This window comes from Furipterus horrens, unplaced genomic scaffold (genome assembly GCF_987537825.1).
Source record: "Furipterus horrens unplaced genomic scaffold, mFurHor1.1.pri manual_scaffold_5, whole genome shotgun sequence".
Classification (NCBI taxonomy): Eukaryota; Metazoa; Chordata; class Mammalia; order Chiroptera; family Furipteridae; genus Furipterus; species Furipterus horrens.
In genome coordinates, this window is record NW_028327175.1 from 122,232,049 (window position 1) to 122,258,092 (window position 26,044).

The 26,044-nt window shown below is 50.4% G+C and overlaps 3 protein-coding genes across 10 annotated transcripts; 2 read left to right on the top strand and 1 right to left on the bottom strand.

Moving 5' to 3' along the window:
• The first annotated feature begins 1,219 nt into the window (after window positions 1-1,219).
• On the top strand, window positions 1,220-9,101 carry PHKG2 (phosphorylase kinase catalytic subunit gamma 2). 2 transcript variants are annotated; one of them, XM_090277628.1, is made up of 10 exons: window positions 1,220-1,386; window positions 1,837-1,949; window positions 3,976-4,151; window positions 4,421-4,475; window positions 5,552-5,617; window positions 5,701-5,864; window positions 7,899-7,989; window positions 8,087-8,240; window positions 8,312-8,437; window positions 8,527-9,101. In XM_090277628.1, exons 2-10 carry the CDS (start codon window positions 1,855-1,857, stop codon window positions 8,818-8,820), a joined length of 1,221 nt encoding a protein of 406 aa, XP_090133754.1. In that variant the 5' UTR covers window positions 1,220-1,386; window positions 1,837-1,854; the 3' UTR covers window positions 8,821-9,101. The 2 variants fall into 2 exon arrangements, with proteins under 2 accessions (XP_090133754.1, XP_090133753.1); XM_090277627.1 differs by lacking the exon at window positions 1,220-1,386 and adding an exon at window positions 1,454-1,508.
• Window positions 9,102-9,160: 59 nt separating this feature from the next.
• CFAP119 (cilia and flagella associated protein 119) lies at window positions 9,161-13,255 on the bottom strand. Of its 4 annotated transcripts, none has more exons than XM_090277632.1 (10): window positions 13,235-13,255; window positions 12,777-13,109; window positions 12,247-12,332; window positions 11,746-11,811; window positions 11,407-11,576; window positions 10,778-10,848; window positions 10,516-10,632; window positions 10,358-10,427; window positions 10,187-10,273; window positions 9,161-9,390 (listed from the first exon to the last, which is right to left on the bottom strand). In XM_090277632.1, exons 2-10 carry the CDS (start codon window positions 12,939-12,941, stop codon window positions 9,218-9,220), a joined length of 1,005 nt encoding a protein of 334 aa, XP_090133758.1. In that variant the 5' UTR covers window positions 12,942-13,109; window positions 13,235-13,255; the 3' UTR covers window positions 9,161-9,217. The 4 variants fall into 4 exon arrangements, with proteins under 4 accessions (XP_090133758.1, XP_090133756.1, XP_090133759.1 ...); XM_090277630.1 differs by having other exon boundaries at window positions 12,738-13,109; XM_090277633.1 differs by lacking the exon at window positions 12,247-12,332 and adding an exon at window positions 12,390-12,421 and having other exon boundaries at window positions 12,738-13,109.
• A 175-nt stretch (window positions 13,256-13,430) lies between these two features.
• On the top strand, window positions 13,431-24,990 carry RNF40 (ring finger protein 40). Of its 4 annotated transcripts, XM_090277626.1 has the most exons (21): window positions 13,431-13,512; window positions 13,627-13,828; window positions 14,215-14,382; window positions 14,517-14,658; window positions 15,244-15,450; window positions 16,004-16,125; window positions 16,236-16,382; window positions 16,483-16,557; window positions 17,315-17,434; window positions 17,530-17,709; window positions 17,900-18,035; window positions 18,758-18,879; window positions 18,967-19,394; window positions 19,480-19,597; window positions 19,720-19,869; window positions 20,055-20,267; window positions 20,347-20,472; window positions 21,392-21,532; window positions 21,640-21,741; window positions 23,459-23,510; window positions 23,775-23,823. In XM_090277626.1, the coding sequence occupies exons 2-20, from the start codon at window positions 13,700-13,702 to the stop codon at window positions 23,507-23,509; spliced, it is 2,877 nt and encodes a 958-aa protein (XP_090133752.1). In that variant the 5' UTR covers window positions 13,431-13,512; window positions 13,627-13,699; the 3' UTR covers window position 23,510; window positions 23,775-23,823. The 4 variants fall into 4 exon arrangements, with proteins under 4 accessions (XP_090133752.1, XP_090133749.1, XP_090133751.1 ...); XM_090277623.1 differs by lacking the exon at window positions 23,459-23,510 and having other exon boundaries at window positions 23,775-24,990; XM_090277625.1 differs by lacking the exons at window positions 23,459-23,510; window positions 23,775-23,823 and adding an exon at window positions 22,784-23,452.
• Window positions 24,991-26,044: the final 1,054 nt, after the last annotated feature.

A 26,044-nucleotide genomic window follows, 5' to 3' on the forward strand; every position in this document is an offset into this window, starting at 1 on the left:
AGGGGAGGAAAGGGAAAAAAAATTGGGACTACTGTAACATAATAAAATATACTTAAAAAATAAAATTACAAAAAAAAGTTACTTGGCTTTGTTCTTAGAAGGTTAAGTAAATTCATGCTGTACCTCCTTCGCTGGAACACAGCTTCTAGAAGGGTAGGGACCGCCCCCCGCCTTTGCTGTTAGTCTAGCACAGCGATTTGCAAGCCATGTGCCTCAAGAGGCTAGTATGCCACAAGAATTTTTAAAACATGCAATGGCTGCCTATTTAGCCTGGGGCACCGACGACCTCTTTTCCCTTAGATTTTCAAATTTAAAAAAATGACAACAGCTAACATAACAATAGTCATCCAGTGTAAATGAATAAATTACCTATTTTTGTCAATCAGTGAAAACATGTTTTGGTGTTACCACAGAATTTTAGTAACTTAGTTTATGTGTGCCATGAGATGAAAAGGTTGAAAGTAGCTGGTCTAGTGCATAGACACTCAACAAATTATATATATAATCTGAGGATATGTTTTACTGATTTTAGATTGTGGGGAGAGACAGAAACATTGATCAGGGGATGGAACTTGGAACATAGGTATGTGTCCTGACATAGGATCCAACTACAACCTTTTTTTTTTTTTTTTTTTTTTTTTTTGGTGTAGAAGAGAACGCTCCGACTGAGCCACCCAGATAGGGCTCAACAAATATTTGTTGAATGAGTTAGTGAATACTGGGATTAACCTGTACACTGAGGCGGTTTATGAAGGAAGTCGCTCCTGGCAGAATCTCACAACCTGGTAGGCTTAGAACAGAATGTAATACTCCCCCAAGGATTTGGAGAGGGAGTGGTGAAAGATTGGGAAAATGTACAGCCCTAGCTGGTAAGCACTGGGACTTTATATTCCAAGAGTCAGAACAGTCACCAGAGGAAGCAGCCTCTTCTGGCGCGCGACCATGGCATGTTCAAGTCCGCACCAAGTGGCCAAACTGGAGTGAAAGCTGTGTGTTTCTAGAGTTCTCACGACTGGAGTTTGCTCCTCAGGACAAGGCTGCTAATTCACATAGTAATGCTGGGAAGAGACTGAGCGAGCCATTCCCACATCAGGGCATCGGAGGGGCAGCGAGTCGTTCACCCGGCAAACCAGACGTCGTGCTTCCCAGTAAACCTAGCTTCCGGGTAGCGTTCAGAGCCTCCAATCCCACTGGTCAACCAGTTCCTATTCCTAGCAGATGCTCTGCGCTGAGTGGCCATATTTGAAGCCCCGCCTTAGTGTGTCTGCCATAGAGAACTTCGAGCTACTACGCCTGCTCCAACCTCAGGACTCCCTGTTGGATAATCAGTTTCCAATCGGAAGGATTTTTAAATCTCAGTCTTCAGGCGGCGCTGGCTATTGGCAGGTAAGATGGAGGTGGGGCCGGAGGTCGTTGCCGGCAACGCCCGGGTTAAGGGACTAGACAGAAGTGAACCTCGCGACAGAGCAGCCTCGCGTGGTCCCGCACTTCATTCCTCTTCCCCACCAGTGAGCCTGCGCGGTACCCTGCACCCCCCCCCCTTGCAGTGCTTGACGAAGTGCGCCTGCGCAGCAACAGCCGCTTGCCCTTTTACCCCTTCCCTTATTCTCCACACTTTTCCCCTCCCCCTCCCCCGCCCCCCCTGCCCTGCTAACCCGCCTGCCCTTAGGCCCTTTCGCGGGGTCTCCCTAGTCCTGATCCTTCCCAACCCCGTCCCCATTCCCCAAGATCCTGGCGCCCCAGCCACAAGGACTGTGCCTTCGCGAGCCGCGATGTGCATCGTCTCAGAGCCTTTGCGCCTCCCTGCCATCATTACCTTCCTTCTCCTCCACACAGGCCCCCACCTCTGTTAGAATGACGCTGGATGTGGGACCCGAGGATGAGCTGCCCGACTGGGCTGCGGCCAAGGAGTTTTACCAGAAGTACGACCCTAAGGACATCATTGGCAGGTGAGTCCATAACCAGGAAAACGGCGGTCCAGAGAGGTCGGTTCCTAGATAGGCTACACAGTTCCATGTAAGGGCTGCATAGTTCTAAATGGGAAAAATCAGTGGTTAGTTATTCTGGGTTAGCACCCCCCTTTTTTCCCCCCACAAATTCATTCATTCATTCATGTGTTCAAACTTAGTTGAATTATCTACTGTGTGCCAGACACAAAGCTAAATGGGGGAGGGAAGAAGAGATGCTTATGCCCTGGAGATACTCTAAGTGAAGTGATCGAAAGAGATACAGGAACATTCAAAAAGTATATAGGTAATAGTTGGCAAGAGAATATAGACAGAGAAATGGAAGGGGTCTAAGCTCAGGCCCTGGGGCATATCTTGAAGGGGTTAGAGAAGAAGGAGCCAGCAAGGGAGACTAAGGAGATGCCATCTGTGAGAAAGAACAACACAGGAAGAATGTGCTTCTGAGAGGTTGACATGGTCTCCTGTGACAAATGCTGCTGAGGGCAGGAAAGCAGATGGGGGTGTGTCCATTACATTTGTTCAGATTCCTTTGAGATACCACCTGCAGATGTCAAAAAGAGAATTGGAATCAGGATTCTGGAGAGAAATGAAGGTTCAAGGCAGTGTAGCAGGGGTCATCTACATATAGCTGGTATTTAAAGCTCCTGGGCCTGGTTGGAAATCATCAGAAGACAGTACTAGGAAAAGAAGAGAACTGAGATTCAAGTCCTGAATAATGGGATTTCAGGACCAGATAAGGGAGGATTCACGGAGACTAGGAAGAACAGTTGTTCCACTGCCAAGGGGTGCAGAAAGGCCAGTTACGGAAAAGACAGACAGAGGGTAGGGTTCTTATAATCTCTTTCCCTTTTTTTTTTTTTTTTTTTGCACAGTAAATTACTTGCACACTCTAAATTATTTTTCTCAGAGTACCACTTTCTTCATGTATAAAGGTTCGAAGCTTTAAAATAATTAGGCTAGGCCTCAGACTCAAATGCACTTAGTGGTTGGGCATGAAATAAAACTGTGAAGGGGCTAAGAGTAAGACAGTGGGAAGTGGTGAGTGTTGTGGCAGCTGGAGGGCTCTTATTTCATCTAAGATATGTGAATTCAGATTTGTAAAGAACATTGCACTGACATAATACAACTGTGGGCTATGTTTCCAAGCAAAGGGAATTATGTAAAGTCAAGGAGGCCATGAGATCACAGCAGTAAGGTTATATGAAGGGCAGCCAGGGAACCAGCATATGAAATGTGGTGTGATCCTGTAGAGATTTAGACCTTAGCCTGTGGTACTTGCAGGGTCATTTGGAGTTGGTGACAGAGCCCAACCAAGGAAACCTCTATCTAGGACTTTTATCTTTACAATACCAAATGGGCTTTCCTGTCTCTACCTCATTAATGTCTTTCAACATCCCTTCAAGGTATTTTTGGCCACATTTCAGAGCTAGATAAGTGGAAGCCCAGAGACTTTATATCAGTGGGTCCCTTGAAGGTTAAATAGTGGCAAATTTGGGGCCTAAACCAAGATCTTCTAATTCTCAATGTTGGTCTTTTAGTCAATGGTCCAATACTTATTTGAGGCCTCCTACACTTGAGGTAATACTGGGGAACTTTGGGATTTGGATTGGTTAACCAGGAAGTGTGAGTAAAATTTGGAGGGACCCTTGGATCATTTCTTCCTACTTTCTCCCTGTGGGGGTTTCAAGGCATCGGGCAGATTCTGGGGCTCAATGTAGAAAGGACTTGCCTAGGCTCATCCATGGAGGGCATGGCAGAGGCTGGGTTTGAAACCAAGACCTCTGCCTGCCTTCTCTGTGAGCTTTGTGTTGCACCTTGCTGGGTACCCAAGTTGCTTACTCAGGCTACTGTGAAGCTACTGTAGGCCAGGATGAGCTTCTTAAGAGTTTACCTTGTATAGATAGGTCTTCAGAGTCTGGTGCAATGTGTATGAGGATGCTGAGGCTCTATTCTGCTTGGAAATGAGAGAGCAGGAGGTCCTCACCACTATGTTGTCTAACTCTGGCAGAGGAGTGAGCTCAGTCGTCCGCCGTTGTGTCCATCGAGCTACTGGCCATGAGTTTGCAGTGAAAATCATGGAGGTGACAGCTGAGCGACTGAGTCATGAGCAGTTGGAGGAGGTGCGAGAAGCCACCCGGCGAGAGACACACATCCTTCGCCAGGTCGCTGGCCACCCCCACATCAGTGAGGCCGCATTCCCTGCTACTGTTAGCTGACAACCACCACCTGCTGGCCCTGCCCATAGCCCACTCCCCACAACACTGCCTCTACTCCTCTGCTCCCTTCTTCCTGGCTCTGCTCCACCTCAAAGTGGAGCCTTTGGGTCCCTACTGCCTCTTTTGGTTCTCCTTCATTCCCAGTAACAGCCCACTGATGCCTCAGGGTGGAAAGCCCCTTTAATATGCATCTACTCCTTTCCATCTGTCTCTCTGCCCTTCTGCCTCTTTCCCCAGTCACTCTCATCGATTCCTACGAGTCTTCTAGCTTCATGTTCCTGGTGTTTGACCTGTGAGTATCTCCCTGCTCTGATTTGAGATGCCTCCTCACCTCCATGCATGGCCCCAGCCTTACAGCACAGTGGGCTGAAGACCACCCTGCTCACACCTTCCTGTTCTAGCTAGGGCCTGCCTGGCAGTCCATGGCGCTGGTTGGTCCCTTTCCTTGGTGCTCTGATTGAGGCAAGTTCTTTTAAGAGTGACCAGTCAAATACAAAGGGTCTTCATGACCCAAGCCCCCCGCTATCCCAGTCCTCCAGGGTTATAAGGTTAGTGGGGAAGAAAGGGCTGATTTGAGAGAGTCTGTCCAGGAGCCGACCACTTATACAACAGATTCTTGCTCACCAGCCTCGTCGTTTAGCAGCCTGTACTGGTGTCTACCTCTGCTCATCGATTCTTTTTCTGGTCAGTGTGAATCTGAATATTACATGTTATCAATATGATGCAAACCAGTTGTACAGGTACTTCAGAAGAGAATGGTTTGAATACCAAATATTTAAGTGAGGCCCTTGGAAAAAGTTGTTTTCATGCAGAAATTACCCTCTGCAAAAGTTCAAGGGATAGTAGAAAATGTCCGTTTTGTTTACTGTTATGCAACTTTGCACAACAGTAATACTCCCCAGAATAATACCTGATGTGTTCTTTATATTTCAGTGATTGATGCAGAGTTGCAATTATAACTACTCTTTAAAGGGAAGACAAAATAAGCAAGATCAAAATAAAGTCCTATTCAACTCGTTGCCACTATGAATTGAAATTTTGGTTGGTAGTATAGATTCGCTTTAAAAGGCCTTTTCTGAACGTCAGATAACAAGGAGCTCCTGTAAATTATTGGCACAAGAAGGCATTCATTTTTGCTAAATATAGCCCCCTCAGGTATAATACAGATATTTTACTCACCAGCCCACTAGGCAAAACTGCCCCTGCCATTCATCTCACTCTTGGAGTACTCTGTCTCAAGACCCTTTAACTTGTCTACAGAGGAATTTCTTTACTGGCCCCTTCCGTAGTATTTTCTGTGAGCACTGGCTTATTTTCTCAGCTCTCACTGTGAGGTGCACCTACCTCCCAACCGCTCCTATCCCTTAGGATGCGGAAGGGAGAGCTGTTTGACTATCTCACAGAGAAGGTGGCCCTCTCCGAAAAGGAAACCAGGTAATTGCTGAACCTACAGCCCCTGGGGTAAGCAGGGAGTGGGGTGGGACAGGGAGAAGCAGAGGAGACTGCCCCTCCCCCAGGTCCATCATGAGGTCTCTGCTGGAAGCAGTGAGCTTTCTCCATGCCAACAACATTGTGCACCGAGATCTGAAGCCCGAGAATATTCTCCTAGATGACAATATGCAGATCCGACTTTCAGATTTTGGGTTCTCCTGCCACTTGGAACCTGGAGAGAGGCTTCGAGGTGAGGGGACCTGGTGCCCCAAGAGGCTTGAAAGAGAAGGAAACCCAGACCTGAGGCTAGTTGGTTGGGTCTGAGAAATGAGTCCCAGGGAAGTCAATAAACACTTGCCAAGTACCCTTTAGGTGCTGAGCCCTGTGTGCAGCTCAGAATGAATTTCCTGACCTGGGGAAGATAGAGACAGGCGAGTGAGCAGATAAGTGGTACACAGCAGGGTCTAGGGGCCACGCGGGGGAAGCCAAGAGAAAGGAGCACCTGATTTAGCTGGAGGGATACAGAGCAGGGGCTTGGGAGGCTGGCTTTTCCAGGAGGTTAAAAGTGGGAGAAGGGGATAGCAGGACTCAGCTGCATGTTTGGAGTCCGGGAGAGACTGGAAGGACCATAGTGTGCAACTTAGGTGCTATGAGGAACCTGGTATGGCCAGATAGCACTTCTCACCTGGTACCTTTGGACTCAGGCTCACCCAGTGTTAATACATTTGTTGTGACAGAAGTAATTATGGTGCAAATAGAAAACTAAACAAAGTTCAACTGTAAGACTCCTCAGAACTATATTTTTAATTAATTTATTTTTAGAGAGGGGAAGGGAGAGAGGGAGAAAAACATCAATAAGGTTGCCTCTTACGCGCACCCAACTGGGGACCTGGTCCACCACCCAGGCATGTGCCCTGACCGGGAATTGAACCAGCAACCCTTTGGTTCACAGGCTGGTACTCAATCCACTAAACCACATCAGCCAGAGCTACTTTTTCTACTATGTGTTGTACTTTTTAATTTTTTATTGTGGAAACTATTACAGATGTTCTCCATTTCTTCTCTTTGTTCACCATCCCTCCCACCTCATCCCTAGACTTACATATTTTACGGATGTTGTGCTTTGTTCTCTTTTGGGCTTCCACATATGCTTTTCCCCATTCTGGAATCACCTTTGCCCTTGCCCACTGCACCCTCTCCCTTGTCTTGGGTAATTCAGGTTTCACTTGAAAGTTCTAGGTCAGGTTAGATTACTTGCTTTTTGTTCTTTACTTCATGGCATCTGTCTTATTCTATTATTTCTTTTGATTTCTGGTAGACATCGAGTTTGGTAAGAGCACATCTAATTTACCACTGTGTCCAGTGTGGTGCTTGGTACATGGTAGGCAATAAATACGTGATATAGGAATGAATTTCCCAAGAGAGTCATTTTCAGTTTAGGCCTATCAAGATCTCCTAGAAGTGTGCCATGGAGTACAATTTGGAAATTTCTGAGATGGAAGAAATTGGTGCCTGAAGTGGTAGAAGAAACTAAAAATACAGGCTTGGATCAAGTCACAGAGGGCTCTGTGATATAAGTAAGAGTAGACTTGATCCTTAGGCTATAATGGGGAGCTAGGGAAGGGCTTTGAACAAAGGACTTACCCTGTATGTGCCTGCAGAAATCCTATACTCCCACTCATTCCCCTTCATTTTTGAGTGGTGGTTCCATCAACCAGAGCAGAGATTATGGGAAGAGTAGATTTGGGCAGAAAAGAATGCAGAAAAATTTTGTTTGCCATGTATGTTAGGCATATAAAAATATGTTAACACATGTGAGCAGTGGATGGGTTGGTTTGGCCAGAGGGTTGGAGGCAAGTGATACAGTTGGGTAGGACCTTGAAGTCAACACCAAAATCAGGTTTTCCCTGATTTTCCCCAAGGCCACCAGGAGCCTTGGTGGATATTTGGGTTCAGCAGGGTCAGGATCTAGTACTGAGACTTAGCAGAGACAGGTAGGAGCAGAATAGGAATACCTGTAGCCCTGGCAGTTTTTTTTTTAAAATTTTAATTTTTAGAGAAAGGAGAAGGAGAAAGAGAGGGAGAAAAACATCGATTGGTTTCCTCTCACACATGCCCAACCAGGAGTCAAATCTGCAACCCCTTGCTTTGTGGGATGACACCCAACCAGCTGAGCCATACCAGTCAGGGAGGCCTCAGCAGTTTTGAGGCTCCAGGAGAGGGCTGGTGTTAAGGGCTGTGGACAAGGCTGGTGGCATCCCTTCAACCACTGCTCTTTTCCCAGAGTTGTGTGGGACCCCAGGATACCTAGCACCAGAGATCCTTAAATGCTCCATGGATGAAACCCACCCAGGCTATGGCAAGGAGGTCGATCTGTGAGTTTCTGGTATCCCCTGCCCTCTTCCTGTGTACTGTCTCCTTTAATACATTTGCGCGACACCTAGTCCTGCCTGACTTTGGTCTCTTTCCCAGTTGGGCTTGTGGAGTGATCTTGTTCACACTCCTGGCTGGCTCACCACCATTCTGGCATCGGCGTCAGATCCTGATGTTACGAATGATCATGGAAGGCCAGTACCAGTTTAGTTCACCCGAGTGGGATGACTGTTCAAATACCGTCAAAGACCTGGTGAGCTGGGGCCATGAGGGTGCAAGGCGGGAGTCCCAAGAGTTGCCCCTCATGCTCTGGAGTTCCCCTAGATTTCGAGACTGCTGAAGGTGGATCCTCAGGAGCGCCTGACAGCTGAGCAAGCCCTACAGCACCCCTTCTTTGAGCGTTGTGAAGGCAGCCAACCCTGGAACCTCACCCCCCGACAACGGTTCCGGGTAAGGCTGAGAGTGTCAGGTCTGTACCTGTTTCTCTGTCCCATGTGGAGGATGCTACACTGAGCTCATACTCCTCTCCCCTTTCCCAGGTGGCAGTGTGGACAGTGTTGGCTGCTGGACGAGTGGCCTTAAGCACCCATCATGCACGGCCACTGACCAAGAGTGCACTGTTGAGGGACCCCTATGCACTGCGGCCAGTGCGGCGCCTCATCGACAGCTGTGCCTTCCGGCTCTATGGGCACTGGGTGAAGAAGGGCGAGCAGCAGAACCGGGCAGCCCTCTTCCAGCACCAGCCCCCAGGGCCTTTTCCCATCATGGACCCTGAAGAGGAGGGGCACTCAGCTGCTAGCACTGAGGATGAGGCCATGCTGGTGCTGAGCTAACACATCAGCCCTGGGGAATCCCAGAAAGCAGGACTCTCCAGAAGGGGGATTTTTATTATTCCAGCCCCTCTGGCCTCTGGCCTCAGGCCCTACTGCCTGGCCAGACCCACCACTGATCATACTGATCATGCTACCATAAAGACCAACCTGGTACACCTACCCCTACTGGCCAGGGCTTTGAGATCAGAGCTGAGGTAAAAAGGAGCCACTCACAATGTTGTTCCTGGCCTTGTCAGTGCTGTCTGTGCTGTGTATGCAATAAAATCTACACACCAGGGAGAGCCAGTGCTCTATGTCTGGTGTCTGGCTTTGGCAGGGAAGCCCAGAAGTTGCTCAGGAGTGAGGGCAGGGATGGGGCTACTCTGGCCCAGGCTTTTATTGGGGAAAACATGGGGGGTCACTTGGTCTTATTCTTGCCTTTGCCTGGAGGTAGTTGGGCCTCTAGTGCGGTCAACTTGCTGCTGAGCCTTTCCTCACTGGCCTTGAGCCGCTCCTCCACCAGCTGTTGGAGCTGCCCGAGCTCCTTATTCAGCTGGTTCTTGATGTAGGCTCGAAGGATGGAGACCTGGCCTGCGGGGGCAGGGAGAAGGGGCAGATTAGGAGAGATGCTGCTTGGGGCTGAAGGATTGACGCAACACAAACACAATTTCCAAGGTGTGCCTGGGGCTACACAGGTGGCAATGTTCCTTCAATTCAGGTACCGTCAGCCAGCCTTTCTGTGAGATAAGAGGTGGGCAGAAGAAAGGCTAAGACAAGACTTCCTGGATTGCTACTTAGTAGCTTTGTGAACTTAGGTTTTCTCCTATGTAAGATGTGGATAGTCATAGCAACTAGCATCTAGGATTGAGGGAGGATTAAATGGGTTACTATATGTAAAATGCTTAAAACAGTCCTGACTAGTGTGGCTCCATGCATTGAGCGCTGGCCTGCAAACTGAAAAGTCACTGATTCAATTCCCAGTCAGGGCACATGCCTGGGTTGCGGGCCAGGTCCCCAGCTGGGGGCATGCGAGAGGCAACCAATCAATTTTCGTTTTTTTTTCACTCCTTTCCCCTCTCTAAAAATCACACGAATGAAATCTTTTAAAAAATAAAATGCTTAAAACAGGGTCTGCCTGGCACATAGTATTACCAAATATGTGCTGGCTATTATTGTCATCAGTTTTATAATCATCCTTTTCTGGAGCTCCTGCCTCATCCCAAGGAGCTGTGCTTTCATCTGTTTGTTATCTGGGCTTCTGCATAAGGAATCATTTGGAGAAAGGACACTGTGACTAAAACAAAAAGTCGAGTTCTGATGTGGTCTAAACCCTTCATTTTACATCTGCCCAAAGTCATAGGGGACCCTAACCCCACCAGGTCCTCACTTGGCTCTTGCTCTGGCTTGACCACTGTTTCTGGTTCCTCTTCCTGTAGGGTGACAGCTTGCTCCTCCACCTCCTTGCCTTCTTTCTCTGCAAGCCAGAAGCAAGAAGAGACTTCAGCCCCAGCCCCAGCCCCAGCCCCAGCCCAGCCCTGGCCCCGGCATTCTCCCTTACCTGTCTCATCCTCTGGCCAGATCTTGGGTGGCTGTAGCCCCATATAAGTCAAAGATAGATCCAGCTGCACCTGGGAGGAGGAAGAGGGCAGCTGAGAGGAGGGCTCCTGCACTGAGGGGATGGTGAAGGGTGGTCTCTTACAGCCCATAGCCCAGTACCTGGGGTGTAAAGGCATATTTGTAGAGCTTGAAGTGGCGGAAGTAGGTGTTGACTATATAATCTGCCAGGGCCAGCAGCTGTTCCTCCTTAAAAAGGTTGATACTGAAGGGGGGCCGCTGTGGGGGTAATTGGGAGTTAGAGGACCTACCACCTTCCTGCAGCTCTGGCCTTTGGACGATGAGGGTGATGAGTGTGAGAGAACAGGAGACTGGGCTAGACCTTCCCTGGGGAAGAATGAAGATCCCATTTAGGGGAACTGACCCTGACTCCATGGCAAAAAAGAACACTGGTGAAGTAGCGGTAACATTCCTCAACATTGCCCAAGGGGGTTTCTGGGATGGAAAACAAGATATACAGTGAGTCACCTCTTACATAATCATTCATTGATTTCACGCAGCAGCTACTTATTGAGCATGAACCTTAGAAGTGGACAAATCTAGCTTCCAGTACCGGCTTGTTTCATTGACTCAAATATGGAGTACCCACTATGATGCTTCTGGGTAGTGAACAAGACAGACAAGGACCCTGCCTTTAAGAGGCTATGTTAGTGGAGGTGACATACAATAAACAAAAAAATACATAATTTTTTAGCTCTTGTTAAACATTCTAAAGAAAATCAGTTCTGGGAATAAAGAGAAAAGGAAGAGCTACTTTACTAAGCACTGTGCATATATTTACATATATTACATAGATCTCAGAACAGTCCCATTGAGTGTTATGTTACAGATAAGGAAATGTAGGATTTCAAAACGTGTGTGTGATAACACTGCTAGTAATGACAACAGATTCCAGGTGGTAATCTCCCTATTTCTGCTTCCCATGGTTTCTTGTGCCATCCAGCCTCCTCCTCTTCCCTGGGCTCAAACCTTCTGGTAGCCTCCTCCTCTTACCAACACAGGCCTTGTGAAGGTCTTGGAGCAGGGCACAAGCCATTGAGGTCTGCTCCAGTGAGAAGCCCTTCTGGCGGCAGAAGATCAGTGCATGGGAGAAGAGGTCCAGGGTGATGGCATCCCGCAGGCTCTTCTCAGGATAGCCTAGCCCCAGCAGCTTGGCCAGCACCCTTGAGAAGGAGAGAGGAAGGAGTGAGTGACAATGGAAGCCTCCCTTCACTGTCCCACACTAGTGCATGACATGCTTTGGAGCCAGGCATTCCTCATGCCTTCCCACTCCACACTCCTCAGCCTTTCTCATGCTTCTTCCCTTCCCTGCTTCTCTCCCCACCCCCATACTCCCTCATCTCCTCAGTGTTGGCCGTCTTCTCCATCCTGTGCATGGAATGGATGTCCAGGTACTTCCTGTCATAGCAAAAGAGAAAAGGTGTTGGCAGCCATTATACATTAGTCTCAAAGCAGGGCTAGGCACTGGACTGGGAACCAGGAGACCTGACTTTGAGGTTCAGTCCTTCCACTAACTTGCTGTGTAACATTAGGCAGACCACTTCCCTCTCTGGGCCTCACATTTTCCATCTGTAAATACTGGTATAATCTAAAGGAATTATTGTGATTCTTTTCATTACAAAGCCTAGGATTAGGAGACTTGAGTTCTTGTCTCTGCACTGTCACTCCCTTGCTGTATGACCTTGGGCAAGTACCCCCAGGGGCTTTGGTGGCCCCATCTGCACATTGCTCCGTGGTAGCTGTGATATTCCATTTATATCCTCAGTCTTTGGCTCCCTTCTTCCCACACTTGCTCTTTGGACTGCAGAGGCAGGAGAGCAGACTTCTAGTTACCTTGGGTAATTGTGTGGCTGGGTCTCAGTCTCCTCATCTATAAAATGGGAACGCCCTGGCTGTTTGACAGGATGGCTGGGGAGGCACTAAAGGAATAATGCAAGAGTGAAATGTTACCATTTCCCAAGGCTCTTCACACTCACCACATGCAGATCCGGGGCTGGGGTAGCAGAGGCTGCGGAGAGAAAGCAAATTGTACCACGGCCCTAGTCCCTGGCCCACGGTGAATCTCCAGGGGACCTGAGAAATCATTAACTTGCTTCCACGTCTAGAGGACTAACAATGAGCAAGCAGCACGGTTGGGCTGGGCTTCACCAGGCCCCGAGTACTACCATTAACGAGCATATTAACAATAGGGATCACACACCCGCCTCTTCACCAAGGCAGTCCAGGAAACGTCTTGAACATCAGTAAACATAACGACGGGTGGCGCCCTGCCGGGTAGCCCTTTTATAAACTTCCATGAGCGGACGACTCATTCTCACCCTCACCGGGAACAAGTTGGCTGCAGGGTCTTCATTCTCTCCTACCGATGCCGCGGTTCCTGATTCGGTTCGCACACCTGTTCCCCTTCGTGTGGCTGGTTCATCCACTGAATTGAGGCTCTTTTCGGGTTCCCGCTGCAGTTCGGAGAGTTGTTCAAGCTCCAACTGGATGCTCAGTCCCTGGAATTGGCTGGACTGCTGACGGATCATCCCGTCGCTTCTCGGTGTCTCCGGTCACGGTAGACTCTATCCTGCCTCTGTTCTGCGACAATCGATTCTCGGCAGGCACTTCAAAGTCCTGACCCTCTATCCAAGCTTCAGCCTATCTACGCTGTCAAGAGGCCTCCGGTCTCAGCCCAGGACGTTGCTAAGGAGGCTCTGGGAAAGAAAAGAGAAAGTGTAATGCGCTCGCCAATCAGTGAAAAGAGAAAGCGCATGCGTAATAAATTGTAAAGTGCGGGCCCCCTCCTCCCCTCCACTCCCCGCCGCGCCTCCAAAGTTACCAATAGAAGGCAGATGGTGTTAGAACTGGGGAGGAGGAGTGTGGTGTCGGTTACCATGGGAACTGTGTACTGGCCAATCACCGAGGGAAAGAGGAGGTGTTCAGGAAGAAACCACAAGGGACCCGAGAGGAGGGACAAAGCGTGACCAATAGAAACAGGAAATACAGTTCCACCATATCCGGCACTGCCTCTGGCGCCTGCGCTCTGTGCTGGGGAGGCCGGTTAAGTCCGGTGAAGTCCAAGATGGCAGCTCTGGGCTGATTCTGCAGCTGCTGCTGGTGAGGGCCCCCGGTTGGTGGCGGCGGGATGCAGCAGGTGAAGATGTGTGCGGGGAAGGGTTGGGGCTGCAGAGTGCCGGTCGTGTCCACATGTGTGCTCTCTGTCTTCTGCAGATGACGGAAGTGTCGCCGACTCCTGCCTGACGTCCCTTGGGGAGACCCTGCGCCGTCCCTTGCCGTCACGGCCATGTCTGGGCCCGGCAACAAACGTGTCGCCGGCGATGGGGGCTCGGGGCCCCCAGAGAAGTTGAGCCGCGAGGAGAAGACCACAACCACGCTTATAGAGCCCATTCGTCTTGGCGGCATCTCTTCCACGGTTCGTGGCTTCTTGCCCCGGCCCTTACAACTTGCCAGTCTCGCAACTCTGTTCTCCACCTAGTCGACTGGAACCTTATTCCCAGTTCCCCAAGTTTAGCAGGATGGACACTCTTGAAAGAAACCGAGAACACGGTGTCTGCTTTCCCTTTACAGGTAGAAAAACAGGCTCCTCGAGGGCGTGGGCTTAAAGACTTCAGAGTTAGGAAGAGACAGAAGTAGACCCTCCTTACAACCAGGACGCTGTCTGTGGGTGTCTGAGCCACTTTTAAATCCTGTTAGCAGTTTGGGGATACTCCCTTGTTCCACCTGTTCTGTTTGCTTTCCTCTGATTGGTATCTTGTGCCCTGTCTGACTTTCTTCTTGGCCCCTTTGTTTCTTTGGTAGGAGGAGATGGACCTGAAGGTTTTGCAGTTCAAAAATAAGAAACTGGCAGAGCGATTGGAACAGCGACAGGCTTGTGAAGATGAACTCCGAGAACGAATTGAGAAGCTGGAAAAGCGGCAGGCCACAGATGATGCCACACTCCTCATTGTCAATCGCTACTGGGCCCAGGTGGATGCCCCTCTGCTTTCCAAGACCTGACTTTGAATCAGCTGCCAATCCTCAAGACTCCTCTGCTGGGAAGGAGTATCATGCTGGGAAGCACCTGAGGGATTCATAACCTTTTTGGTGCTTTCTCTCTTCAGCTGGACGAAACTGTGGAAGCCCTTCTCCGACACCATGAGAATCAGGGGGAGCTGTCTTCAGGGACAGAGGCGTCTGGGACCCAGGAGGGGACAACACATGATGAGACCCCTCTCACAGAGCCAGGGACATCAGAACTAAGGGGTAGGACCAGAGATTAAGTTCTGGAAAAAGTTCTGGAGAGGAAGGGACTTTGGCATTAGGCGCTGAATTTCCTGCCTCCCCTGCACATATGCACACAAAATTGATTTTATGTTTGGGCAGCATAGTACAATGGGTAAAAACACAGGCTTTGGAATCAGAGGTCATTTCATGTTTTGATATTCATTTCGTTCAAAGAAGTATTAATATCAAGTGTTGATTGTGTGCCTGGCACGGATCTGGATTCAGAGGAAACACAGATAAGCAAAAAGAAACACTGTCCCTGCCATCAGGGAGGAAGTGATTGTAAACCATAAGTTAAAAGTACAGGGGCCCCTTAACAGGAATTAGTGTGTGTGCACTCGTGCGTGGTTCTGATTTAGTTTGAGAAGGCAGAGAAGGCTTTCCTGCCAAAGTGATTGGGAGCTCTGTAGCCTTAAGGAGATGCTCTTGACTCTTATTTTTTTTGCTTTCAAGATAGGAGTAACAGTGGCCTACAGGGGTTGGTTGTGTTGATTCTTGAGCCATAGTGTTGAAGGGCTCAGTCTGCTGCTGTTATCCTCATGAGGGTTTGTTCGTCCCTCCCAGAGACCCTTCCAGTGCAGCTGCGGCCCCCACTCAGCGAGCCAGCCTTGGCTTTTGTGGTGGCACTGGGTGCTAGCAGTAGTGAGGAGGTGGAGCTGCAGCTGCAAGGCCGTATGGAGTTCTCCAAGGCAGCTGTGTCCCGTGTCGTAGAGGCTTCAGACCGCCTACAGCGCCAGGTGGAGGACCTCTGTCAGCGAGTATACAGCCAAGGTTAGTTCTCTGTGCCCCCACCCCAGAGGTGTCCATACCACCCTGCATCTTTATGATATCCTTTCCTCAATGTCTAGCCCAAAGGTAGCCAGAATTCCCAATGGAATAAACCATCCATATTCTAAGGGAAATGGTTAGGTTGTAGACGGGGGCACTAGCTTTCTTTCTGGAGTTGAACTCTTAAAAAGATGGGGAGAGGAGTTGTTGATTCTGGTGGGGCCACCCACTTCTGGCTGGATATCTTTTTCGGAGCACTTTGCACAAATCTTGGTGGCAGTTACTGATCACAAGACGTAGCATGTTTCCAGGCTTTGTCGGCAAACAGGCTTCTCCCAGCCTTACGTCTGTCACTCTAGTCTTGGCATTCTGGACACATGGTTCCCCTTTCTGAACTGGTTTTCTTTTTTGTGCAATGGAGATAAGACTCCTGGTTTTGTTGAGAAATTAGCAACACAGCTATGGATCACACTGGGCACATAGTAGACTCTGGAATGAGTTAGTACTTTTCCCCTTTGCCTTGGACTTGACTCTGACCCAAGCCCTTACTTCCCAGGGGACAGTGAGCCCCCCAGTGAGGCGGCTCGGGCATGTACCCGGGAGCTGGGACGTGAGAACCGACGACTTCAGGACTTGGCCACCCAGCTACAGGAGAAGCACCACCGTATCTCATTGGAGGTGGGACTTCGGATTTGGGTGGTAGGATTATGTTTAGGTTAGGTGGACACCGAAGGATCTCAGGGAATCAAGTCTCCTCATCTAAGCATCTGCCTTCTTCGTTATTTCAGTACTCTGAGCTCCAGGATAAAGTGACATCAGCAGAAACCAAAGTGTTAGAGATGGAAACGACAGTAGAGGACCTGCAGTGGGATATTGAGAAGCTGCGCAAGCGTGAGCAAAAGCTCAATAAGCACCTGGCAGAGGCCTTGGAACAGGTGGGGCTAGGGCACTATGTCAGCTGGAGCCAGGGCTAGGTACTTAGGACCCTGGGTTCTCTCCTCCACACTCACCTGCGTCTCTCCCTTCTCTCCACAGCTTAACGCTGGCTACTATGTGTCTGGGAGCTCCTCAGGCTTTCAGGGGGGCCAGATCACACTCAGCATGCAGAAGGTGAGCAAGCATCATTCTTTCCCAGTTCTTTTTGTAATCTTTACCATTGAAATGCCCCTCAAAATCAAGGACAGACATCCAGTTATGGTCTCTGAGGTCCTTCTCAGTCACTTGTACTGTTCTTTGTTGTATCGGTGCACAACAGTAAGTAATTGCTAAACATTAAGTGCTAGCACTGTGCTAGGAATAAGGCAATTGGAGAACAAGTAGACATAAATGAAGGCTGTCACAGAGCTTAGATTCTGGTTGGGAGAACTGACAAGAGGTATGTAAAGTAGTATATCAATTGGTTATAAGTACCCCAAAGAAAAAGCATAGAAAAGAGATAAGTGGAAGTGCTGGAGGCGATTGCTATTCTCAGTTGGGTGGCTGAAGAAGAGCCTTGCTGAGACAATGCATTTTAATTACTGTCTTACTCATTGTCCTGCCTTTGCTCTCTCATCTCTTCGCCGTTGCACATTTTCTTGGTGCTGTGGGGATCACTGTGCTGTTCCCCTTTCGTTCAGCTTGCTCTTAGGGCTTCTAGGAAGACTTCTCTGACTCCCTATCACTTACAAGCCTTGATTCCCAGCATTGACCATGCAGTATTGAGTTTTTTTCCCACTTTCCTGGGAACTTAGGAAAGTGCTTAGGTCTGGCTTGTCCCGAGGCTTCAGAATACATCATTGCTACACAAAGGGACCTTGAATGGGGCTTATGTGAGGGAAGCATGCCTGCTGGCCTGACCCTGATTCCCACAGCCCTGCCCACTCCACAGTTTGAGATGCTGAATGCAGAGTTAGAGGAAAACCAGGAACTGGCCAACAGCCGCATGGCAGAGCTGGAGAAACTACAGGCCGAACTTCAGGGGGCTGTGCGGACCAATGAGCGCCTCAAGGTGGGCTGTGTTTGCGGCTGAGGGCCTCAGACTGCAAGGTAAGGGCTGAGCCCTGAATCCTCTTGCTGATCACTCTTGGGGATCCTTGCCCTTAGGTGGCCTTACAGAGCCTTCCTGAGGAGGTAGTACGGGAGACAGGGGAGTACCGAATGCTGCAGGCACAGTTCTCGCTGCTTTACAATGAGTCTCTGCAAGTAAAGACCCAGCTGGATGAAGCCCGGGGGCTGCTGCTGGCTACCAAGAACTCACACCTCAGACACATTGAGCACATGGAGGTATAGCCCTGGGACGGGTGGGTGTTTGGGGTGTGGGCCAGACCTTGAGGGTCAGGGCATTCCTGGGTCAAGCCCCTTTATGCATGCCTGGGGTCCTCGGGAATAAATTCTTAAGCCACTGAGGCAGAAGGTGGGAAGGCTTGCCAGGGGGCAGAGGGATTTTATGGATTCTTAATGCTTCAACCCACAGAGCGATGAGTTGGGGCTGCAGAAGAAGCTGCGCACAGAGGTTATCCAGCTGGAGGACACGCTGGCCCAGGTACGCAAGGAGTACGAGATGCTGCGCATCGAGTTTGAGCAGAACCTGGCAGCCAACGAGCAGGCGGGTATGTGGTAAGGGCAGGGTGGAAGTGAGCCTTATCTGGGATTGGTGGGCCCTGGTGAGGGCTTTTGCTTATCCAGATGCCAGAGGTTTAACCCTTCCTTTCACAGAGCCTCTTGATGTCTCTCTGGGATAATTCGTTATTTTGCAAAGATTTATTGAACATCACCTATGAGCCAGGCGCTGTTCTAGGCTTTGGGATTGTACCAGTGAACAAAACACAAAGACTTCCTGCTGGTGTGGCACAGTGTTATAATGGGGGAAGACTGGCAATAGAGGAGAAAAAAATAAAACATGTATTTTAGATAGTAACAAATATGCCAAGAAAAATAAAGCAGGAAGAGAAGACAGGAAGTGTTAGGAGAAAGGCGTTGCAGTTTTAGATGGGTAGGTCAGAGAATAGTATAACAGAGGGTGACATTTGTTTAAAACTAAAAAGTAGAGTAATTTTTGTGTATTTACACTTACGTATTTCTTTGAAGGAATTTTGGAAGTATTAAAAAAATGTGTCTTAGCAGAAATAACACAGAAGCAGTGTCAAGTTACTTTTGGGTGAATTCCCTTCAAGTCTACATTATTTACCTTTGTGAGATCACACTGTATAAGGCCTCAGTTTTTCTTTTCTTCATAATGGAGTGATGGCTCTGGCTCCTCTGCTTCTCCCACTGAGGAGTTAGGCCCCTGACCCAGGGGCCAGTCTGACCTTCGTACCTGACCCTCTGCTAGGGCCTATCAACCGTGAGATGCGCCACCTGATCAGTAGCCTCCAAAACCACAACCACCAGCTAAAGGGGGATGCCCAGCGGTACAAGCGGAAGCTGCGGGAAGTGCAGGCTGAGATTGGCAAGGTGAGTACAGGGCACCCGGGAGAAGCCTTGGCTAGACCCCAGTGAGTAGCATCTCACTTTAGCCTTGTTCTCTCTTGTTCTTTGCAGCTCCGGGCTCAGGCCAGTGGCTCTACACACTCAGTCTCCAACCTGGGCCACTCAGAGGACTCTGGCCTCAGTGCTCCAGCCCCAGGGAAAGAAGAGGGTGGGTCAGGCCCTCTTGGTGCCCACGACAGCAGAAAGGAGATGGCTTTAATTCCTGGTGCCACCATGACTACCTCCTTAGCAAAGAAGGAGGAGCTGGTCCCCTCTGAAGAAGATGCCCAGACCCTAACCCCTGGGTCCCAGGGCCCCTCCTCCCGTGGCCGAGAACCTGAGGCCAGGCCCAAACGGGAGCTTCGAGAGCGGGAAGGGCCTGGCCTGGTACCCCAGTCTATAGGCTCAGCACTCTCAAGAGCTGATAGGGAGAAGGCCAAGGTGGAGGAGGCCAAGAGGAAGGAGTCAGAACTCCTTAAAGGTCTCAGAGCAGAGCTCAAGTGAGTCCCTATTCCTGTCTCCTTCCCACCCCTGCCAAGTGGCTTCAGCTCTACTCACCAGGTCCTTCTCCTATACCTCCCCCAGGAAGGCCCAAGAAAGCCAGAAGGAGATGAAGCTGCTGCTGGACATGTACAAATCAGCACCCAAGGAGCAACGGGATAAGGTGCAGCTCATGGCAGCTGAACGCAAGGCCAAGGCCGAGGTGAGGTCAGGTAGGGCCTGTAGGACGTGCAAAGAGGTTACCCCAGGGGGTTCTGAGCAAAGCAGAGCCGTACATCAGCAGGAAACTGTGACAGCAGAATTCCCTCCTCCTGGTGGCTGTAGGTTGATGAGCTACGGAGTCGTATCCGGGAATTGGAGGAGAGGGATCGAAGGGAGAGCAAGAAAATTGCAGATGAGGATGCCCTGCGGCGCATTCGGCAGGCAGAGGAACAGATAGAACACTTGCAGCGCAAGTTGGGTGCCACCAAGCAGGTGCGAGCCTCTTGTGGTCCTCTTGCTTCCGAATGTTGGGATTCCCTTTATCTCACTCCTGTTGGGTGCATCTAGCAGATGGCCTGGTCCACTCTGTAGTTCTTTGCTCAGTCATGTTTTCCTGTGGTTTCCCTGTGGTTACCTTGTTTATCTACCACATTTCTTCTCGTCCTCACTCACTACAGGAGGAGGAGGCTCTGCTGTCGGAGATGGACGTGACAGGTCAGGCTTTTGAGGACATGCAGGAGCAAAATGGGCGACTGCTACAGCAGTTGCGGGAAAAGGATGACGCCAACTTTAAGCTAATGTCAGAGCGGATCAAGGCCAACCAGATTCACAAGCTGCTGCGGGAGGAGAAGGATGAACTGGGCGAGCAGGTTCTTGGCCTCAAGTCTCAGGTATGCTCACCCTGGGCTTGTAGGGTGGAGCTGGAGAGGCAGAGGCTTCCCAGCACTGAATCTCCACCCGTGTCTTCAGGTGGATGCCCAGCTGCTGACCGTGCAGAAGCTGGAGGAAAAAGAGCGGGCCTTGCAGGGCAGCCTTGGAGGTGTGGAGAAAGAGCTGACATTGCGCAGCCAGGCCCTGGAGCTCAATAAGAGGAAGGTGAGGCTGGGCCAGAGGGGAAAGCAGCACAGGAAGTCAGGCTCACACCTCAAACGCTGTGTTCCAGACCCTGTGCTGACGAGGTTTTTGTACTTGGTCAAATTTCAGTCTCACGATGATCCTATGATGGTTTTTGTTATTATCCATGACAAAACTAAGGCTCATTAGGTCAACTGACTTGCTCAAGAAAGAGGAGAACTAGGATTTGGTGGGTCTCCCTGGCTCCAGGACCCACATCCTGACCACTTCATTTGTTAGCTGTAAAATGGGGATGGTGGTTCCTGTCATGTAGTTGTATTAAAACTAAGAACTATCTAGCTCAGGGTAAAGGCTTAAGATTGATGCTGGTTTTCATTTTCTTTCCCCACTGGGACTTTTCTCTTGCTCCATTCATTCACGCACTCAAGCAGTATCGTACATGCCTTTTCTATGTATACTTGTGCCGAGTGCTGGGGAGACCATGGGAACAAGAAGGTCCTATTAGAAGTGGGAACTCTGAGTCTTGGGGAACAGATAACAAGTCAGTAATCTCACAGATAAAATAGTTATTACAGGTTATAGTAAAGCTGATGAAGGAAACTAAGGTGGTGTGTAAAAAAAATATTAAGTGACATTTGAGCTGACGGAGTTGCAAAAGAAAAGTATGTGTTCGGAGAATTGGTAGCAGAGGGACCAGCCCTGTGAGAGCTCAGAGTCAAGAGAGATCACTATTCAGGTGAGGAGCTGAAAGTGTCAGGAATGAGGGAGAAGAGGAGGAGGTGTGAGTCGAGAGGTGGGGAGCAGGACCAGTTCCAGTGAAGATGTGGAACTGGGTCCCAAGAGCAAGACCACTGGAATATTTGACACACGCACCTGTGGACCATGGTGCCTCCCCAGGCGCAGGAAAAAGGTGCCCCTCCTCCCTGTCTCCCCGCCGCAGGCTGTGGAAGCAGCCCAGCTGGCAGAGGACCTGAAGGTGCAGCTGGAGCATGTGCAGACGCGGCTGCGAGAGATCCAGCCTGGCTTGGCAGAGAGCCGGGCTGCGAGAGAGAAAGAAAGCTTCAACCTCAAGAGGGCTCAGGTGTGCACATGCTGGGGGCAGGGTAGCCCAGGGTTAATGGTGTGACTGGGGGCAGGTGGTTCAGGATGCAGGCCCTTTCACTTAGCCTAGTCCCTGTCCTGCTTCAGGAGGACATCTCACGGCTGAGGCGCAAACTGGAGAAGCAAAGGAAGGTGGAGGTTTATGCAGATGCTGACGAAATCCTCCAGGAGGAGATCAAGGAGTACAAGGTGGGGCTCTGGGGCTCTGCTGTGCCCTATCAGTCTAGGAATCTTGAGGGGGTTGTTGAGAGCTTAGTGGGTAGCCCGGGGACCACAGAAATAAGGTAGGATAGCAAAAAGTGGGCCGAATCTGTTGTAGAGAATCAAATAGCTGACCAAGAATTACACACGTACTGCAAGCAAGGAAGAGTGCCTGGCTAGGTGTGGGAGGGCTTTGAACTAAACCTAGTTTAAGGTTTGTTTTTTTTTTAATAGGATTTTATTTATTTATTTTTAGAGATTGGGGAAGGGAGAGAGACAGGGAGAGAAACATTGCTGTGTGAGAGGTTGATTGCCTCCAACAGGGGACCGGGCCTGCTATCCAGGCATGTGCCCTGATGGGACCAAACTGTGACCCTTCAGTTCATAGGCTGGCACCCAATCCTCTGAACCACACCAGCCAGGGCTCAGATTTTTTTGAAATTGACAGTGTGTTGGAGGAGGCAGCAAAGCAATTCTCCTATCTAAGGGATGAGCAATGTGATGGCAGAGGTTAGAGGGGCTACGGGAACTCAGAGGAGGCCCTTAAACCAACCCTGGGGGTCAACAGGCTTCCTGGAAGGAATGTCATCCAGAAGAGACCTGAGGAATGAGAGTTGGCTTGTGAGGAATGGGGACAAGAGGATTGTGGCTAAAGGAAAGGCAGGGGTGAGGCCTCTAGTGGAGAGACGGATGTTGGAGGACAGAGCTGGACATGGTTCTTGGAGGACAGAATGTGGGTTTGGTGGTGAGTGGCAAGCTGGGAGCATTGGGCAGTGTCAGATCCTGAGAAACAGGGTAGATGACAAATGGCACTTAGTAGGATTAGGAAGATTGTGGAGGAGTAGATTGGTGGACAGTGTTCAAAGATGTTGAGAGTAAGGGGCCTACGGGGCATCTTGGGAGGCTGTCTGGCAAGCCACTCAAAGCCAAAGGGCAGGTCTGGAGAATGGGCTTGGGGGATTGTCAGCAGAGGCAGAAGCGGAAGTGAGGGTCTGGCATGAGAAGGGACAGGGTCATTCTTCTCCCTTAGGAACCTCGAAGCTTAAATGATGGGCAGAGGAAGAGAAGCCTGTGGATTTGGAGGAGGGAGAGTAATGGACAGGGAGTTGGTGTGGGAAGAATTCCAGGGCAGGAGGGGTGAGCTGAATCAGAGCTGCCAAGAAGGTGAATGAAGTGGCAATTTGGCAGTTTTGGTGGGACTAGTTCTTGGGTGGGGGTGGAGGTGGAGGTCAGATTACCTGCACATTCACTAACTGAAGAGGTGGAGGGTGGACAAGTAAATAATAAACCTTTGAAACAGTTTGGCCTTAAAGGGTCAGAGGCAACTGGAGGCAGCCATGGTGGAGAAGGAGAAGGACTTCTCAAGAGGAAGCAGACTTTGGAGCCTGTCAAATGTTGATGGGTAGGGTTCTGAGAGCCAGGGAAGAAGGTGCTGGGATGGCCTGAGCTGGGCTGGGATTTCAAGCAGAGCAGAGGAGGAATGTTGGGGAATGCTGAGTTGAGGGAACTCCTGTCTGAGGTTGGAGGAGAGACCTGGTGACAGATGGCAGGTTTCAGGACAGGAGTGAAGATTCAGCTGAGGGTGGAGAGAGCATGTTTCTAGTGACTGTGCCATGCCCAGTGGTGACTCTAGCAGTTGCAGTTGAAGTATACAGTTGGCCTAAGCCAGGAGTGGGTTCTTTTTGTTTGTTTGTTTTTGTCACAGAAGGCTAAAAGGGAAAGAGATGAAGCCCAAGGCCAGAGGAGCCCAGGCTAAGGTGGGTCATTGGCCTTGAGACGCAGTATATGACCACTGGCCATCACTGCCCAGGTTAGAATCCACACTGTTACTTTGTAGCTCTGAGACAAGCTTCTGAGTCTGTTTCCTCATGTGGAGAGTGTTCATCCTACCTCCCAGGGTTAGGGGGAGAGTTAGATACAGTTGGCTATCGGAAGGCATAGCCAGGACCACCTCCTGCTGTCAGCTTGGGGTCTGGGGACCATCAGGATTGTTCCCAAGCTGATAACCTTTCCTGCCCCAGGCACGGTTGACTTGCCCTTGCTGTAACACCCGCAAGAAGGATGCAGTTCTTACCAAGTGCTTCCATGTTTTCTGCTTTGAGTGCGTGCGGGGCCGCTATGAGGCCCGCCAGAGGAAGTGCCCCAAGTGCAATGCGGCCTTCGGTGCCCATGACTTCCACCGTGTCTACATCAGCTGAACTTCTCACTTGGGACTTTGGAACACCCATGGACTCTGGGAGCTGTGCCCCCAGTCCCTCCCCACCCCACATCCTGTGGCCCTACCCTTTGTTCTGGACCCTGTGGGCCCAGTCCCTCCCTGTCTAGTTGGCTTGGGGTCCCCAGTGCGTGTTAGTGGGAATGGGATCAGCCAAGTTCAGTTCCACCTCCTCCCCAGTCATATCTGAGGCACCTGGCCTGCAGGAAAGATCTGTGAGACACCTAAGGAGCCCAAAGGATCTAACAGCTTCCTGGAAGCTGGCCCCAAGCCTGCTCTGTCTCCACAGGCCCATCCCAGCCCTAAAGGGGAAATTGCCCACATTGTGACTTCCCATGAAAGAGGAGGCTCACACGCCCACAAGTGAGGCCCAGGGCTGGGCCAGGTCCTCAGCTGCCTGCTCTGAGCTTGGGCCCTGGGTCCCAGGGAAACTTTCTTCACTCCCTGCCCTCCAGGCCAGGGCAGGGCTTCAGCTCCTGTGGAATTCCCTGGGCTGTTTTTCAGGCTCTTGTGCTTATATGCTGGGAGGGTTAGGGGGGCACCATCCTTTTCCTCTGGTTGCTGCAGTTACCTTGCTCTTATTTTGGAAATGTTGAAACAAGATCATCAGTTTCTATTCTAATCAGGCCCCTCCCAATATCTGCTCTCCCAAGCCCTCTTACTCCCACTTCATGCTTCCCAAAACTCCAGCGGGTTCTCAGCCCTGACCCTGCTTTCATCCTGGTGGCCTTAATTGCAGTGGAGGCAGAACTTAACCAGGAGGGGAAGGGTCAGACTAGCCACTGGGCCAACTTCCAGTCATTCCAGGTGAAAGAAAGAGGGCCTCTTCTAACTCTGACTGAGCCTGTACACGCAGTGCTTGCCGTGCTGCCTGCCCAAGCAAACCGGGCTGCGAAGGCAGCAGGCAGGGCCTGGAAGGTGGAGCTGTTGACAGGTGCAAGGGCCCCTTCAGGCCTACAGTTCCTGCTCTGTAGAGATGTCTTGTATAGGCTGTATGCTATGAATAAATGTCCAGCCTTCAATGTGTGGTCTGAGCAGCCAAGTTTCCTGCCCTAAGCATGGTTCTGAGTTTTAGCTGCTACACCTGTCCCAATGCTGTCCTGCCTGGCCTGTGAACACATGAGAAAACCCATTCCTGCCCACCCAGTTATGCTTAGACTTTTAATGGCTGCTAGGGATTCTGGATTGGGCTTGCAGGAGTGATGTTTCTGCAGGGAGAAAGCATCCTGGTCACTTGTTTGGAACCAGCCAGTCTGTTTTCCCACTGGGAAGGGCTGACCATACTGAACCCTTCCATGTGCGCTTGCTACAACCCTGGCAGTCATTGGCTGCTTGGATGCTGGGAAACCTCGGACTGCATCCTGGGAAATAGTTACTTATTGGCACCTGGCAACCAGGTCCTCAGAGGAGAGAGCTGGTTCCTGGTTGGCCAGAGGTGAGCCTGCATCCAGTCTGTGGACTGGGGCCATCCTTCTCCAACAACTTCACACACTCCTTTGCCTTGGAAGAGCAGATCGGTACACCTCAGTGGGTGACTTCATAGTAGCTAGCCGTGACCCCTCGGAAACCATTTCAAGTGTTGAGGGGTACTTCTGGTTTTGGTGTGTCATCGAGGTGTCTGGTACTGACCGGGATTGGTGCCGGAGCTGGTGTCAAGGCCATGGCCACAGTAGCAGCCACGGGCTTGGCAGCAGTCCCACTTTCACACTGTCCTACAGACTTGGTAGGAGCTTGCAACCTTACCTGTCTGCAGGCCCTACCTGGCGCCCAGGGTTTCGGCAGGGCCACAGCTGCTGGACCAGATCAGACTGGAGATGGACATGTGGGCTACAGTGACTGCTTGCTCCTGGCTGGAGGTGGTGGGCAAGCTCACCGAGGCGTGGGCTGCAGCTGGAGATGGCATCAAGCTGCTGAAGAAATGTGCATGGCCCAGGGACAGCCATGGCAAGGGTGGGAAAACGCAGTGTGTTGTGTCATAGGCTGCTTGGCTCTGAGAAGAGCATGGCCCCGGGGAGCGGGTTGGGGTCACCCAATACTCTGAGCACTACTCTCTTTCCCAGGAGTCTCCTCTATGCG

Excerpts from the sequence above, each read along its gene's own strand:
- PHKG2 (XM_090277628.1), top strand. The coding sequence starts at position 1,855 with ATGACGCTGGATGTGGGACCCGAGGATGAGCTGCCCGACTGGGCTGCG. Across the intron at positions 4,476-5,551 it reads ATGTTCCTGGTGTTTGACCT|GATGCGGAAGGGAGAGCTGT; the intron begins GTGAGTATCTCC and ends CCTATCCCTTAG. Across the intron at positions 5,865-7,898 it reads ACCTGGAGAGAGGCTTCGAG|AGTTGTGTGGGACCCCAGGA; the intron begins GTGAGGGGACCT and ends CTCTTTTCCCAG.
- CFAP119 (XM_090277629.1), bottom strand. The coding sequence starts at position 12,941 with ATGATCCGTCAGCAGTCCAGCCAATTCCAGGGACTGAGCATCCAGTTG. Across the intron at positions 11,577-11,745 it reads AACACTGAGGAGATGAGGGA|GGTGCTGGCCAAGCTGCTGG; the intron begins GTATGGGGGTGG and ends CTCCTTCTCAAG. Across the intron at positions 10,633-10,777 it reads TTTTTTGCCATGGAGTCAGG|CGGCCCCCCTTCAGTATCAA; the intron begins GTCAGTTCCCCT and ends TTACCCCCACAG.
- RNF40 (XM_090277623.1), top strand. The coding sequence starts at position 13,700 with ATGTCTGGGCCCGGCAACAAACGTGTCGCCGGCGATGGGGGCTCGGGG. Across the intron at positions 13,829-14,214 it reads TTGGCGGCATCTCTTCCACG|GAGGAGATGGACCTGAAGGT; the intron begins GTTCGTGGCTTC and ends TTTCTTTGGTAG. Across the intron at positions 16,383-16,482 it reads TGGCAGAGGCCTTGGAACAG|CTTAACGCTGGCTACTATGT; the intron begins GTGGGGCTAGGG and ends TTCTCTCCACAG.